At 43.2% G+C, this 15,541-nt stretch overlaps 1 protein-coding gene across 5 annotated transcripts in view; it reads left to right on the forward strand.

The window, feature by feature from the left end:
- The window catches only part of LOC101165160 (membrane-associated phosphatidylinositol transfer protein 2), a 75,239-nt gene that overhangs the window by 38,709 nt on the left and 20,989 nt on the right, over positions 1–15,541 (forward strand). For all 5 annotated transcript variants that reach the window (XM_023960364.1, XM_023960360.1, XM_023960363.1 and 2 more), the window contains 13 exons: positions 522–736; positions 2,488–2,609; positions 3,896–4,129; positions 7,374–7,712; positions 7,791–7,886; positions 8,506–8,610; positions 9,795–9,832; positions 10,686–10,776; positions 13,131–13,284; positions 13,371–13,560; positions 13,655–13,774; positions 14,794–14,996; positions 15,073–15,248. In XM_023960364.1, coding sequence (XP_023816132.1) covers positions 522–736; positions 2,488–2,609; positions 3,896–4,129; positions 7,374–7,712; positions 7,791–7,886; positions 8,506–8,610; positions 9,795–9,832; positions 10,686–10,776; positions 13,131–13,284; positions 13,371–13,560; positions 13,655–13,774; positions 14,794–14,996; positions 15,073–15,248 — 2,083 coding nt within the window. The remainder of the gene's footprint in view (positions 1–521; positions 737–2,487; positions 2,610–3,895; positions 4,130–7,373; positions 7,713–7,790; positions 7,887–8,505; positions 8,611–9,794; positions 9,833–10,685; positions 10,777–13,130; positions 13,285–13,370; positions 13,561–13,654; positions 13,775–14,793; positions 14,997–15,072; positions 15,249–15,541) is intronic.

A 15,541-nucleotide genomic window follows, 5' to 3' on the forward strand; every position in this document is an offset into this window, starting at 1 on the left:
ACTCAAAATGCTGGACCGCTCAGTTGAAACGAGGCTTAAGTGAGTCCAAGGGTTGTAGCTGTTTCTCACGTGATCACATGTCAAATGTCATCTCTTAAAAAAAAAGATCTAAATTGATCCAAACTAACTTGTTTTTTTTAAATACTTTTATTTTCTCTTCCATTATCTTAAACCTCACAAAAGTTTTAGTTTCCTTGATCCTTTGCAAAAGTCTTTGTTTTTGTTTTTTATGTGTTAATTTAAGATGACAGTAGAAAATTGGACTTAAATATCAGGACTTTAAGCTTTAGCCCCAACTGCCCTTACGGATGGATGCATGCTGTCTGGTGGCGAAAAATGGTCAAACCTGTACGGCGGTGGCATGGGGCCCACAGGAAATATCGAGGATGTAGACCTTTCTGTGAAGCTGTACAGTGAAAATGTTGTGGTACCTTTTTTTTTTTCATCGTGCATGCTGCTGGTGACAGATCGTAACGAACACTCGTATAACATTTTTCTGAGATTTTCAACATCCCTTTCAGAAAAAGAGCCGTGAGGAGAGCTGTGGCGAGGGCAGCGGCGTGGAGATCTTGGAGAATAAGCCTTACGAAGACGGGCCGGGGGGCTCCGGTCAGTACACCCACAAGGTGTACCACATCGGCAAACACATCCCATCCTGGTTCTGTGCCATTCTCCCCCAGGCGGCGCTTCGAGTGGAGGAGGAGTCCTGGAACGCCTACCCCTACACACGGACGCGGTGAGGGAGCTCCACCCACAACAACTCATCTGATGTTTGTAAACAACTCTTTTAAAAACAGTTAACAGCAAACAAAACGAATTTCACCCAGAAAGAATCATCAAAATGAAACCACTGATGGAGCTGTTATTATTTTTCATTTCTTTAAATCATCAGTTCAGTAGATGAATCAGAATTTATGGTCTGAGAATTTTCTGTTTGTACCCAGTCGGTCATGACACGGGTTAACAACGACTGCTACCGGTATCGTAGACCCACAGACAACTGTTGGAAACTGGACTACGGTTGGTGGACGAAGGAAATTAGGAAGTTCTGTCTGTAGGAAAAGAAGAAAGAAAAGGAAAGGCAGGAGTGAAGGACTGAAGCAGCGTTCACACCAAATGCAATTCGCACGTCAGAAGTGGCCAGTTTCAAGGTCAATGGTACAGACGCGATCTGAGGTCCTGCGGCGCTAATGTCTGACAGCGGCGCCATTTGGCCAGAGTTTAAAAATCTGAGCTCTGGTAAAGTCGCTGTGTTACGTCAACCAATCAGGGACTCAACTTTGGACATGTGATGTTTTCATTGTTTCAGTCAGCGGGTAGAATACACATCCCATATGCTGGATGGGTGCAGTAGTTCTTCTCTTGAACTTCCATCCATTTTCTTAGACACAACAGCGGGACTAGAATTACAGTACCGGGACAGTCTCTGAATGGTCTCATGAACTCAAACATGGAGATGTGATCATTAGCAATGTTCGTGTAGAGCCCTTCAATATAAATAAACCTGATCCCTAAACATCCTCCACAGACACGGCTCCATGCAGCGATTGGTTGTTAGCTCCTCCCACACACGGCCAGGGCAACAAGTTGAACCCAAATTTGGACAGGCGTCGAGCAGAAAGAGCGGCGGGCAACGGGAATTTGTTCGTTCGGTGTGGACGTAGCCTCAAGCCGCCTTCGTATCAAATGCTACTCGCTCAGCAGGGGCGTCCAGTTTCTGAGTCAATGTACGCAATCAGAAGTCCACAGCGCCAGGTTTCCAGAATTTAAATATCCGACCTTTGGTGAAAAATTAGCCGGGACTCAGCTTCAGTAGGCACATGTTAATGATGTGATCAGTGGGTGGAGTCTAAAACCACACGCAGGATAATCTGATTGTTGACGTTTCTCTCCGTCTGAACCTTTTGATATGTTTCTTATTTGCATCAAGGAAACAACTAAAGGTTCCTCTCATTTTATTCTTGTTTTTTTCCTTCTTTGATCAATGTGGGACAGCGAGTCGTCAAACTGGGTCAGAGAGAGATGGACATACCGGCTATCGTTCAGTCATACAGGATCTGATCCAAAAAGAGGATTTATATGGCTGCTATGGACTTTTTTAGCTTTATCCTCTTGACTATTGGAGAAAAAAAATTGTCCAGTCAAAAATTGTTTAAATCCACCAAAAACTACGATTCCCCTTTACATCTGGTATCATTGGAAAGCCCAACGTCTTCTATACCAAAGGGATTCAGCAGTTTGCAGTGGTTGTAGGTATGGAGGTTCAGAAATCCCCTCTACCGTGGGCACATTTGCATTGCTGGTAGTCAGAAGGTTAAGGATTCAAAAAATGACTTCACTTCCACCCCAGTTTTGATTAGAACTATAACTATAACCTGTTTTTGGTGTCAAACTGTGGCTTTTGGCTACATCCAACCCAAGTTTGGAACTTTAATTCCAGATTATTTTTCCTCTCTAATAATAAAATGTTCCCCTTTTGTGCTGCAGGTATACCTGTCCCTTCGTGGAGAAATTCTCAATAGACATTGAAACGTATTATAAACCGGACACTGGGAATCAAGCAGATGTCTTCAATCTGTCTTCTATTGATAAAAGACAAAGGGTGGTCGGTAAGTTGTTCTCCTGTTGTGTCACATGATCTTCATCCTGACTTCAACTCGGATCTCTTCATCAGCATAAGAGGAGAGATTCCCGAGCCTCTGGATGCTAAAACACACCAGCGAGCAAAAAAGTTAGGCGTTTTCTCCCAACAGACTCAGACTATGGGACTGACTTCATGAAAAAATGAGCACATTAAGCCATGGTCACCCACATGGGGGTGGGACCCGTAGGGTTTCTGTGGGTTTTTGGGTTGTCCGGGTCCGTCGTAGAGAGGAGCCGCTGCATCTTAAGGAAGTTGGTGTGTTACAGTTTCCTTGAGGTTCGTACGATCACCTCAAGAGATGTCACGAAAATGGAACGTACCACTGTCATGCGTGTGGTAAGTGTACTGTGAAGCAGCACTAAGGCGCTCATTGTGCAGTGTGCAGGATTTTGGGGGAGTTGAAAAAGGAAAAATCTGTACGACACGCCTTCGTCTAACCTACTTCACCATTACTTACCTCGCACTTGCACTGGTCTGTCTGCCTTGCATGTCTGTTGCTATGCGTGAGGAGTCTGTCTGAAGACGGCCGTTAGTTTACATCGTCTCCGCTGCATCTCCAGTCCAACCTCCTCCCCCCATGGCTCCCGGAGGAGTAATTTTTCCTGCTATCCCTGCATCATCCAAACTTTAGTTCAGGCCCCATGCCCTCTCCTTCCTCACTGTGTCCATGTAAAACGCATGTTTTGTGTGATAAAGGATGTTATGTTTGTGTGGTTTCAAAATTAACTTTTGTCGTCCGTGGCGAGGAAAAGACACAGTGTTATCCGCGGTGTTGACATGCGTAATCAAGTGAGCATGTCACCGCAAATATGAAATAACATTCTATAAGGTTCTATTTAGAAAGAACAAGGAAGTTTTTGTTCCGAAACCGAACCCGTTTGCTGTTTTTCTGGCTTTTTACAGCAAAATTGACTGACTGAAAATAGAACTCCTGCGTAAAGCTTGCATTGAAGGGGTCAATGTAAAAATTCCAATTGACTAATGAACGTTCTGTCTTTTTGTGCCATTGCAACGGAGACGCACCAGTGGAAATTTGGGGCTACGTGTTGTGTAAATGTTTGCTAGAATCTGTCGTCGTAGAAAAAAATGAACATTTTCTTTATACGGGTCCACCAAGCGGTTTACGCCCTTGATTTGGGTCCTGATATCATTCGACCGTCTTTTGCCCGCAGACGCCTCGTATCCACCTGCAAGGCCACCTGGGACTAAAGCTTAAAGCTCCGTCTTTACCTGTTCTTCCTCCACCCGCAGACCCCATAGACATCGTCAAAGACTACATTCCTCCTCACGAGTACCTGGTGGAGGAAGACCCCAAACTGTACCAGTCGGTTAAAACCAAGCGGGGTCCTCTGTCGGAGGACTGGATTGAGGACATCAACCAGAACCCCAGTCAGACTGCAGTCATGTGTGCCTACAAGCTCTGCAAAGTGGAGTTCAGATATTGGGGCATGCAGTCCAAGATTGAACGTTTCATACATGATGTTGGTGAGTACGAGTCACTTCATCTCACTGAATGTTTCTCTTTTGTGACTTTTAATGGTGTTTCAAGTCCAACTGTAGTTTTTTCTATCGTAAAATCCCTCCCAACTATCCTTTTATTTATCAGAATCAAAAAACCTGGGTTGCTTTTTAATCTCATTAGAAATTCGTTTCTGAGTTGCTGATGGGCCTGTTGGCTTGGAAGTTAGCCTGTGTTAAAATCCCAGAATTTCTTTCTTTACGCTCTCTCCTGTTAGCTTACAGCTCCTCTCAACCCCAAGCTAACATTAAAAAAACAAAACAAAAAATCAGAGCTACCCAGCCAGACAGGTTTGAGCCATACGAGTAAAAAGGAAGACGTTCATGATCGGTTTGTCTGCAACTGGATGCATCAGAATTGGAGTAGAGAAGGGAGACTTTCGTCACAAGAAAAATACTACAAGAACACGTTAAAAACGCTAAAAGAAGCATGATTTCTGCAAATTACCTTAAAATACCGGATGACAAAAGAAGGCAGTGAAAAGATCTAAAACAAAAACACATACAGTCCTCTGAAGACATTAAAGAAAAGATGAAAAAAAAAGTCACAATGTGGAACAGAGAACCGTCCTAAGAGGGAGATGACTCCAAGAAGAACTCATTGAAAGGTCGGGTCTCATGTGACTGAGGGTTCATAATCCCTTCTGGAGAAAAGATGAAGGAACCGTGAAGATTCAAGTAGAAAAAAACTCTGCTGAGCAACAAGAAGATAAAGAAACATCTGGAATTATCCCCAAACCCTTCTGACAAATGTTCTGATCAAAACGCGGAAGAAGGTTCTGCAAGGATCGAGTTCTGCTAGATCTGGACTCATACTAACAGAAAAAAACTGTCAGGCATGGTGGAGGAAGTGTGATGGTGTGGGTCTGCTTTGCAGCTGCATGATCAAAAATGAATTGAGCCTTAAAGTGTTAAAACGGTGGGCTTTTTACTCCCGGAAACTTAGATTTGGGGTTTTGGTTTTCTTGTGTACCATAAAAAGGGGCGGGGTTTAGATTTTTAACATAATACGAGATGGGTTTCAACACTTTCTTGGTTTCTTAGTGAAAATAACAAAGCGAAAAATCTAATTTAATAATCTACTGGTTATTTTTAGGCGACAAATAAGCTAAAAAAGGAAAAGAATCACAAATAATTTTTAAAAGAAGCATTTGTTTTATTTTTACTAAGCTTTGTAACTAATAAATCACAGCCATAGTTTTAAACAGTGTCAGTGTTTTCTTTCCAATTTTTACCGAAACACTTAGATGAGATTAAAGGACATCATCCTAAAACGTTAGAGAACAAGCATCAGAAGATGGATGGATAGAGGGGGGGATGAAACCTCCCAGCAAGCGAGAAGTGAACGTGTTGAACGGAAGGGAGAGGTGAGCAGGTGCAGCAGGTTTCAGGGAGAGGCGCCTGGCTCCAGCAGATAACGGCGCCGTGGATTCATTTCCTGCCAACGTGTGGCCATTTGTTCTTCATCGCTGTGACTTCAGTGCCCTCCAAACCCTCGCAGCAGCAACTTTCAGCCTAATGAAGCTGCAGCTGTTCGTGGTTCTCTAACACATCCTCAGGCCCAAAGTGGGCTATCCTCCCACTGAGGGTCACTTTGACCCTTCCAAAAGCAGAAATGTCCCCTGTGCTTGTCGGGAAAAACTCCCCTCAACTTAAATCTGCTTTAATTTAACATGCTAACTGCTGCTGGACTGTTAACTTCACAGCTTTGATTGGATGTGTAAAAAGATGCTGTTTTGTTTGTCTTGTTCTTGTCTGTTTGTTTTCTTTTGATCAATTTTGAGGTTTTAAAAATGTCCGTTTTTGATTGAAGCAAAAATACAATGACTTTTTTACAGCTCATTATGAGTCTTTATAGAATCATTTAATGATGTCTAACAGAAATTATCATCATATTGAAGTTATACAGGTTAAATAATAAACATTTTCTGCAAAGAATGTGTATCTTGGCTAAAATTGAAGAAGTTAAAAAAAGGTAAACGGGTAGTTATGGTAGTTATGTTTCTAAAAATGGCACAAAAACTCAGCTCAGATAAATTTGAAATGACTTTAAGAAAATGTAATTTTCATCTTAAACTTTTACTTTTGATAAATAAAAAGTCAAAAATTATTTTATTATTATTATCATATTCTAAACATTATACACACAGAATAAATAATTAAAAAATAATATTTATGAAGATGAATATAAGTGAAAGAGCTGAACATCTGTTTTTAGGATCTTTGTGGCTCATGAAAAAGCATGCTTTCTACATATTTTTGACTTTTGAATTTTGTTTCCATGAACTCAAACATGCAAAGTAAAATAATTAAAAAAAAGCATAAAACTATAAAAGTGAAACTTAAAGGAGGTGTTTTTGTTTATCAGAGAAAATTTGGATTTTGTGTGCAAAAATGTGCAAAGGAAGAGATCATAAAAGAGAACAATCGACTGCATATGAGAACTGGACTGAGTGACTCCTCCCCCCTGGCGTTCCAAACAGGAAGTACCCGCAAAATCTCATAGACTGCTATGGAGAAATAAACAGCCGTTACTCAGTCATTATATTGGTCAGAATAACCTTTCTTGATCTGAACCTTTTTTAACATCTTAATAAAACTCAATTTTTTCTGCAGTTCAAGTTATTGAAGTTATTAACTGACCAATCAGATGCCTCATTAAAAGTAGGCGGAGCTTGCTGGACCCACGTCCAACGTTCAAAACATTGCACCACTTTCAAGTCTTAAGTCCTTATTGGTTAGAGTGGTTGCCATAGAAACACTGACTCAGACCGGTCGGTTACTGTGGACGTCTGGCTCCAACATGGCGGCGTCCATATCACAAATAAATGACGGCTGAATTGACTTCATTTGGTTAAAGCTGAAATAGATAATGTCAGTCAGTCGGTCCAGTTCTCATAGACGGTGAATTCTAAAAAAAGGCACTCATGATGTGAATCTTGTACCAGTGAAACACCACCTAAACGATGGTGGAGTCTTCAGGATCACAACATTTAGTCTGCTGTTTGTTTGTAGCTTTGGTTCAGTTGTTTTTTCCTCACAGAGATTTTCTGAACTGTTGAAAATAGTCGTTTTTGATGCCCTTTCTTAAAAAAAAAATGGATGTTTAAAGTGTGTCTAAAGATTCCGTCTAAACCCGGATCAGATGCTTTTTATCCTAACAGAGAGATCATTTTGAAGGCGTGCAGTGAACCCCTCCCTCTCTGTGCAGGCCTGCGTAAGGTGATGGTTCGAGCCCACAGGCAGGCGTGGTGCTGGCAGGACGAGTGGTACGGTCTGACCATCGAAGACATCCGGCAGTTGGAGCTGGAGACCCAGCTGGCTTTAGCCAAGAAGATGGCCCAGTACAGCCACAGCGAGGAGGGGGCGGGGGAGACCAACGGTCCCTCCGGGGGGCAGGACCCTGAGCAAGGGTCCGGGGTTTCAGGACCGTCTGCAGAGACAGAGGGAGGACGAGCGAAGCTCGGAGACTCACTGGAGACTCGAGGGGAGCTCACCAAGCAGTGGTCCACGTCGTCCAGGTCTTCCAACAGGTCATCAAAGAGAGGAGGTGAGGTTCCGCTCTTCATCACTTTAAAATTGATGAATGTTTTCATTTTTGGTTGATTTTTTTGGGTTGTTTTTGCAGCCAGTCCGTCTCACCAGAGCATTTCAGAGTGGAGGATGCAGAGCATCGCCCGGGACTCTGATGACAGCACAGACGATGAGTTCTTTGATGCTCACGGTAAAATACCCACAATGCAGCACAAACTCCTTCAGTCATTGTGAGTGTTTGATATATACACTTTAATGGGAAAGTCTTTGTTTTGATTTTTGCTTTTAAGTTTGATAGATTTGATAGACTTGATAGACTTTGGTAGAAAAACAGGTTTATAAAAAGTAAACTTTGATTCTGGATTATAATTTTAATTTCTTCTCCAAAAGGAGGAGTGTGTTTTCTCACATGCTACCTTCCATATGAAGATTTACAAGCTTTGGAGTTTTTTCAGAATATTACACGATTCACACTGATGAACACGGCCCTGAAAATGACCATTTAGGATAACCATTGGTTATATTTTTGGATTTTTTATTTAGTTAGACATTTCAAATAAATATTGTATATTTTATTCCAAACAAAAGACCCACTCTGTCATCGTTTTCGGATGATTGCATTGAAAATTGCATTTCTGAATATTTCTTTAAATCGACCAAAAGGTTGTAAAAGTGCGTTTTTTGTGGCGCTGGGCGGACCACAAGCTCCTCTCTCTGCTCCATTCCGACTAGATCCATGTACGTCACGGCTCCTCGTCTTCCGTTTGTCCCTACATTTGGGCTGATTTTCATTCTGCACTTTCTCTCAGAGGCCCTTTCTGACAACGAGGACATCTTCTCCAAGGAGATCACCAAGTGGAGCTCCAACGATCTCATGGACAAAATAGAAACAATGGAGGTGGATGACGCTCCAGGTCAGTTCAGTTCTGTAAATGTTTTAAAGATGAAGCTGCTTCAGTAAAGTCTGTCAGCGTTCATTTAACCTGTTTAAAGTTCACACACCGCTCACTAACGCGCATTCAATTTGCCACTTCCAATGAGAAGTCCATGTTAGCACACGTAAATGTGCGTTTCGGGCTTCCTCGTTGAAAACTCTCACATTCACACATAGCTACACAAATTTTTACAACAGTTTCCAGCATCTACATGCAAAACGCCCAGGCTGAACTGAATGGATTTATCTGGCGAACCCAGACTCAACCACGAGCCTGACGACGTCTGCGTTTGTTTTTCAAATAAAGATCAACCAAGAGCAGCGTCCGTAGTTATGCTGTCGCTGTACCGGTCCGTTGTGGTGAAGAGAGAGCTGAGCAAAAAAGCAAAGCTCTCAATTTACCGGTTGATCTCCGTTCCAATTCTCACCTGTGGTCATGAGCTCTGGGTCGAAAGAATGAGGGCCCCGAATACAAGCGGCTGAAATGAGCTTCCTCCATAGGGCGGCTGGATGCTCCCTTAGAGATAGGGGGAGGAGCTCGGTCACCTGCGGAACGCTCCGAGTAGAACCGCTTCTCCTCCACATCCAGAGGAGCCAGATGAGGTGGCTGGCATCTAGTCCGGATGCTTCCTGGACGCCTCCCTGGAGAGGTGTTGCGGGCATGTCCCACTGGGCGGAGGCCCGGGAAAGACCCAGGAAACGCTGAATAGACTACGTCTCTCGGCTGGCCTGGGAACGCCTGGGGGTCCCCGCAGAGGAGCTGGAGGAAGTGGCCGGGGCGAGGGAAGTCTGGGCATCTTTGCTTTGACTGCTGCCTGAGATTAGCATTGCTTTGACATTGCACACCAAGCCTCCTCCGACTGTAGGTGACGGACATGCTCAAGTAAACAGTAGAGGAAGAAGATAGCCCTCCCTGTTTGCCCAGTGTGAACACCATGGGCTAAGTGCGCATTCTTGAACATACCTAGCTTTTATTCACACGGGGGGTTGACCTGTGCGGTTTCGGAGTAGTCCAGGCCCGTGGACGGACGTACAGAAGAGCGGTTTGATATTACGGGGAGAGCTACGTATATTTTTAAATAAAAGGACGGAGAACTTTGATACAGGGTCTAAGGAGGTTTTTTTTTTCTGTTTAATGCCAGTGCCTGTTTTTTGATTTCACAGGGATATATCAAGAGTCGCCAGAGGAGACGCAGATGGAGGTAAAGTTTTCCACCGTTTCTATCCATGTGTTCTATCCAGATGTCAGGAGAGGATCTCCTCTTATGACCTTCCAGTCTGCTCATATTTTTGTAGTAGTCCAATCAGAAAATGGATTTTTTTTCTTTTAATAACCTTTAATCCAAGATAAAACACCTTTTCTGGACATGTACAATAATTCAAATACTAATTTTAACTTAATTATTTCAGAAATTCTGAAATAAGAGCTCATATACTTATAAATACATTTTTACTATCAGAAGAATGATAAAATGGTAAAAGGCGTATACTTGTATTAGTGCTTTTTGGATCAGAAAATAATTTTTGTGTTATAAGAAACAAAATTTGAACATTTTTACTCTAGACTTCATTTGAATTCATTACAGAATTCCTACAAAATAAAAGACTAGGAGTTAAACCTGTTGGAGCTTTGTAGTGTTTTCTAAGAAAAGTTGAGTCAAGTTTTTATTTCGAGGTTTTGTAGTTGTTATCCCACCCCCGCCCACACTTGTGTCTCGATTATTCAGGAAAAGTCATGTTTATTTGTAGGTTTTATTTTAAACTCAGACGTTTAGAAGCTCCTTTCTTCTTCCCTGAGCTGTTAGCAATACTAACTCCCAGCACACTGTAGGTCATTTATTTAAGGTGGCGTATAAATATCAAATGACACACATTTTTATTGTTTATGAATACTTTTGGTACCTCCCCTCCTCAAAAAATACTAGAGCCCCTTCTCATGGTTACGCTTCGTTCTGTGGTGTTATGTTGGAAGGGAACATGCTATTGCGGTTTCTTTGATCTTTTCCATCTGCCCTTGTTTTTTCTCATTCCTCTTTGGTTCTTATCTGAATGCAGGACTGCTCCTCCCAGCAGTGTCCTCAGCCGTCCAAAACCCACGTCCTCATCCTGGTCCTGCATGGTGGAAACATACTGGACGCGGGCTCTGGTACACAAATGACTCCAACCTTTATTTTCCAGCCATATTATTGTCATTTTATAGGATTCATATCCTCAAAAAGCAGCTAAGATGTTGAAAATGGTAATAAAAGACGATAAAGTGTTTGTTCCTCCAGCTCTGAACCTCCAGACGTGTAAATTTCAGGTAGGGGTCAGCGGTTTCGCCTCACTCTAGCCGCGGTTACATGTGCAAAATATCTTCAGCAAATATCAAAGACAGAATCAGAGACAAAGAATCAGAATTGAACTGTGTACATGGGCCCAGAAAAACTTTATCCGATTATAACAAATCTCTACTAGTATCTAATCTAGTATCTAGTAACTAATCTCTACTACTAAAAAAATCAAATCACAAAGAAAAGCAGTTTCACTTAAATAACACACTTTAGAATCCAAAAAAAGAAGATCAAAACAAAGGAATTAGACATTCACAAATCACAGATGTAGAGAGGGGATATTACTCTACTCTACTACGCCACACTTTCGGCCGGAACAAATCATCATGACAGCCGCAGAACTCTCTAAAATTCCAGGAATGATCATAGAAGAAGAAATATCGAGTCCCGTTATAAACAAACAAAGCTGCAGCATAGAGAAAGATGATCTTCTAAACGTTATTGTTATGATTATTATTAAGTGCTTTATTCGCTCATATATTTTTTTCAATACGTGCTTTTTTTTTATATGCAGAACGGAGCCAAAAGAAGGGATAGGCTAAGGCTAAAGGCCCGTACACACCGGGACGAATATTCGCCAGGCGTTATTCGCCAGCGTTTTTCGCCACGTTTTTTGTGTTCACACCCAGGCGATTTTCGCTGACGATGAGCCGAGCGAACATGCAATTTCATTCCCTGAAATTAGATGGCGCTTAATGTAAACAGAAATACTCCTGTACACAAGGTGGCGCTGCGCAACTTTACGCTTCTTAAAGTCGCTTTTCACTCAGAAGAAGAGAGCAAGTATTTACGCGCTCGTCAGAATCATAAAAAGAAAACTTGAATATTTCAAGCACCAGTAGCTCCAACTGGTGCTTGGTTCGGGGATATTTTAGAATGTCCGTCATTATTTCTCCGCGGCAGTGTAGACGCTACTTGGCGTCTATCTTCTTCGCTGGTATGTGTGCTCAGAAAGGCAGTTTTGTGTTTGAGCGCCCCCAAGTTGTGTTTTAGTGTAACTTCAGAAGCTCCAGACACGTGTGCAATAGCGCCATGCTCATTGGTCGAATAGATTTCGACGCGATGCGTCGGAAAAAAAAAACGAACCCGGGGCGTTTTTTTTTTTTTTTGACGCTTTGACGCGTGGCGTCTTTTCGCGTCGGTGTGCACACTCACATTGGTGCCCTTTGTTTAGTCACGAGGCGTTAAACGTCGGCGAAAATCGCCGGCAAAATTCGTCCCGGTGTGAACGGGCCTTAATACATGCCAACAACAGCATTTAACCATAGGTGTAGTTAAAATCCATGTGGTCAAAGCTACAATCTGCATCTTGACTGAACATGGAATATGTGGGAATAACATCAACCTTCATTTTTTTCTGGACACGATTGGAAACATGAATTCACATGATTGTTTACAGGGTTTCTCAGGACTGTGCGGCATTTCTGCATTCAAAAGTCGCCTCCGTCAGCTCACACACCGTCCCAGAGCCGCTCCTCTACACGGAGTTCAGGTTCTCTTGAGTCCAGCAGCTCGCTCACACAGAGCGGCCGGGCGGACTGCGGTCCCAAGCCTCCTCCGGAGTGCACACTGTAACAAAGCCCCCTCCCCCACCCGCAAACACGAAGTCCGGCTGCTGTGCTCAGAGACAAGCGTTGCATGGGTGAAGCAGGCGACCGGGCCCTCTTTTCGCGCTCCAAAGCTTTTTCTGGAGCGCCACACCATCTATGCATGACGTAAAATAAAACGGTTTACATGCTCCACGATCGAATCAACACTCAGCATTACCCACCTATCTCCGTCGGAAAGAAATTTTGATCGGAACGAGTCTGATCGGGGCAGAGTATTCCACATGGCGTGTTTACATGGCGCATTTTTGTTCTGATCAGGCATTTTCCACAATTACTTTTCGAAAGAGAGGTTGTTTCGCTGTGGCGACCCCTGATGGGAAAAAGCGGAGAGGGAAAGAAGACTTTTGTCCATGTAACCGCAGCTAATGAGAATCTCTAAATTCTCTAAATTGCCCCTAGGTGTGTACGATAACGTAACAGACTGGTGACCTGTTACCCAACAGTATCTGGGTTGGCTCTAGCAACCCAGCAGGTTCTGAGGATGGATTGATCGATAGGTACTGGATGGACATCTCCACCCACCTGAAACGTCTTCTCCTTTGTGTGTTTGCCTGCAGGTGAACAGAGCAGCAAGCAGGCAGACGTGAACACTCTCAGTGGGGCTTTTGAGACCGTGATGAGAGTCCATTATCCCGCAGCGCTGGGCCGCATCGCCATCAGGATGGTCCCCTGTCCCGCTGTGTGCGTCGAAGCCTTCTCACTCGTCTCCAAGTGAGCTGGCAGCCTTTCGCGAACCCGCCACAACGCTTTTTTTATCCTGCTGTACAGACGTAACGCCACGCTTCTCTGATCTGCAGCTTGAGCCCCTACAGCTACGATGAGGGCTGTCTGTCCAGCAGCCAGGACCACATCCCGCTGGCCGCTCTGCCTCTCCTGGGTACTTCTGCTCCACAGTACCAGGACGCCGTGGCGACCGTCATCCTACGAGCCAACCAGGTGTACAGTGACTTCGTCAAGTCTGCAGAAGGAACGTCTTTCAGCGGCCAGGTCAGTTTTGTGAAGCGTTAGATGTTTTCGGATCTACAGATGCATGCCCGTGTCATTTTTTGTTTTTCTGTTTTGTGTGTCTGTAATAATCCAGGTTTGTGTTATTGGCGACTGTTGTGGGGGCATTCTGGGATTTGACGCCCTGTGTAGCAGCTCCGTGACGGTGTCAGAGAGTCAAAACAGCAGCAGGCGGGGCAGCACCATCAGCGTTCAGGTACCAGACCTGAGAAAAATCAAAGGTTTCATCATTGTCTGCTGATGGCGCAAAAAGGCCACAAAAAAATGTGTGCAGAAGTATTTGCTTTATACCAAACTACGTTAAGAAAGCATATTACATGGAAATAAAAAATGAATAATGCTTAAAAACAAGTCTTTAAACTTTAAATAAAATGTAGATGGCTAAAAAAGAAGCTTCTTTTTTGTTTTCGTCGGAGTAAATCCTGTAATTTCTTCAAACACCTTTTCCTAGATCACTAAAAAAACAATCCAAAAAATACTAAAACATTTAGAATTATTTTTACTTGTTTAACTATACACATAAAAGTTAATGATCTTAAATGAAAGGGCAAAGAAGCTAAAAAATGCCAACCTACTTCTGATCATTTAAATCTAAGTTCAACAACAAATTATTTTGAAAAATTAAATCTGACTCTGAACAACATAAAACTGCTTTATTGTGAAAGCAAAAAATTGGGGGAAATTTTCTGTACATTTTTCTTTTTTTTTCTTTTATTTTGACATATTTGGGACCTATTTAATGCAATCAAAACAAAACTAAAAACTAGCCAGCCCTCCTTAAAAATAACCCTTTTGGACACCACTACAGCTTCAAATGCCCCTACAAGTGAAGGAGGGAAGCAATTCAGATTTGGCCAAGGGACTCCGATAAGTCAGAAAACTTGATTCACTTCGGTGAGTGATTGATTAAAACTTGAGTCAGGAAAAGAAATCGAGTTTACCATCGTTAGAAGGGGAGACACGGCTCAGAGGAGATTGATGCACGGTGGCCTACAGCCAATCAGGACGAAGAACACGATGCACTGTTTAAAAAGAAAAAGCATACAAAATTCCACTTTAAAAAAATCCACTAGACTGCAAAAGGTGATCTGTGATAAAGCAAGGAACGACTGGATAGACATGTACATAAATATACATTTTGTGATTACTCTGAGTCATAAACAGACAGATTATCTCGTGTACATGCCGGACATGACGGGTTGTTTTTGTTCTCAGGACACAGATCTTCTGTCTCCCGGAATCGTCATAAACAGCATCTCGCCGTCACTCGAAGGAAGTCGCCATCTCAGCCGCAGCAACATCGACATCCCCCGCTGTTTAGGGCCAGACGACCCCAAAACCCAACTCCCACGCAAGCGCAGCGACTTGTCCACGTACGAGCTGGACACCATCAAGCACCACCAGGCCTTCCTCTCCAGGTGAGACGCAGGGACAGACGCAGGCGTCTGCGACTGGCTCGCTTCACAGAGATCTAACTACTTCCTGTTTGAGCAGTCTTCACTCCAGCGTCATCCACGGGGAACCCGGATCGCGGCGCTCCAGCAACAGCACCATGTTGGAAGGAGGCTCCCTGGGAAAGTTCGACTTTGAGGTGACGGACTTCTTCCTGTTCGGCTCTCCTCTGGGTCTGGTGCTGGCTCTGAGGAAGACTGTGGTGCCCTCTTTAGATGGTGAGAGACCTTCTATGCTTTTGCTGATGGTGGTGAGGTGGCTTTCTGTGGGACCGGCTGTTCCCGGCAGCTGTATGTCGGTGATTTCTGAGGGGTCAGAGGTCGCTGACATGCTAATTACTGTAGTGTTTGCTGTTTTGCTGTTTTATATGAGAAAAACAGATATTGTTTTTTGGCTCTGAGTCGATTTTCAGAGTACCAAGTCCCAATCCAATACACATAAAAAAAGAACAATTATAATAAACAGATCCACATTTTTATTTTCTTTTAACCTTCTTTTATCATTGAACTAC

This window comes from Oryzias latipes, chromosome 12 (genome assembly GCF_002234675.1).
Source record: "Oryzias latipes chromosome 12, ASM223467v1".
Taxonomy (NCBI): domain Eukaryota; kingdom Metazoa; phylum Chordata; class Actinopteri; order Beloniformes; family Adrianichthyidae; genus Oryzias; species Oryzias latipes.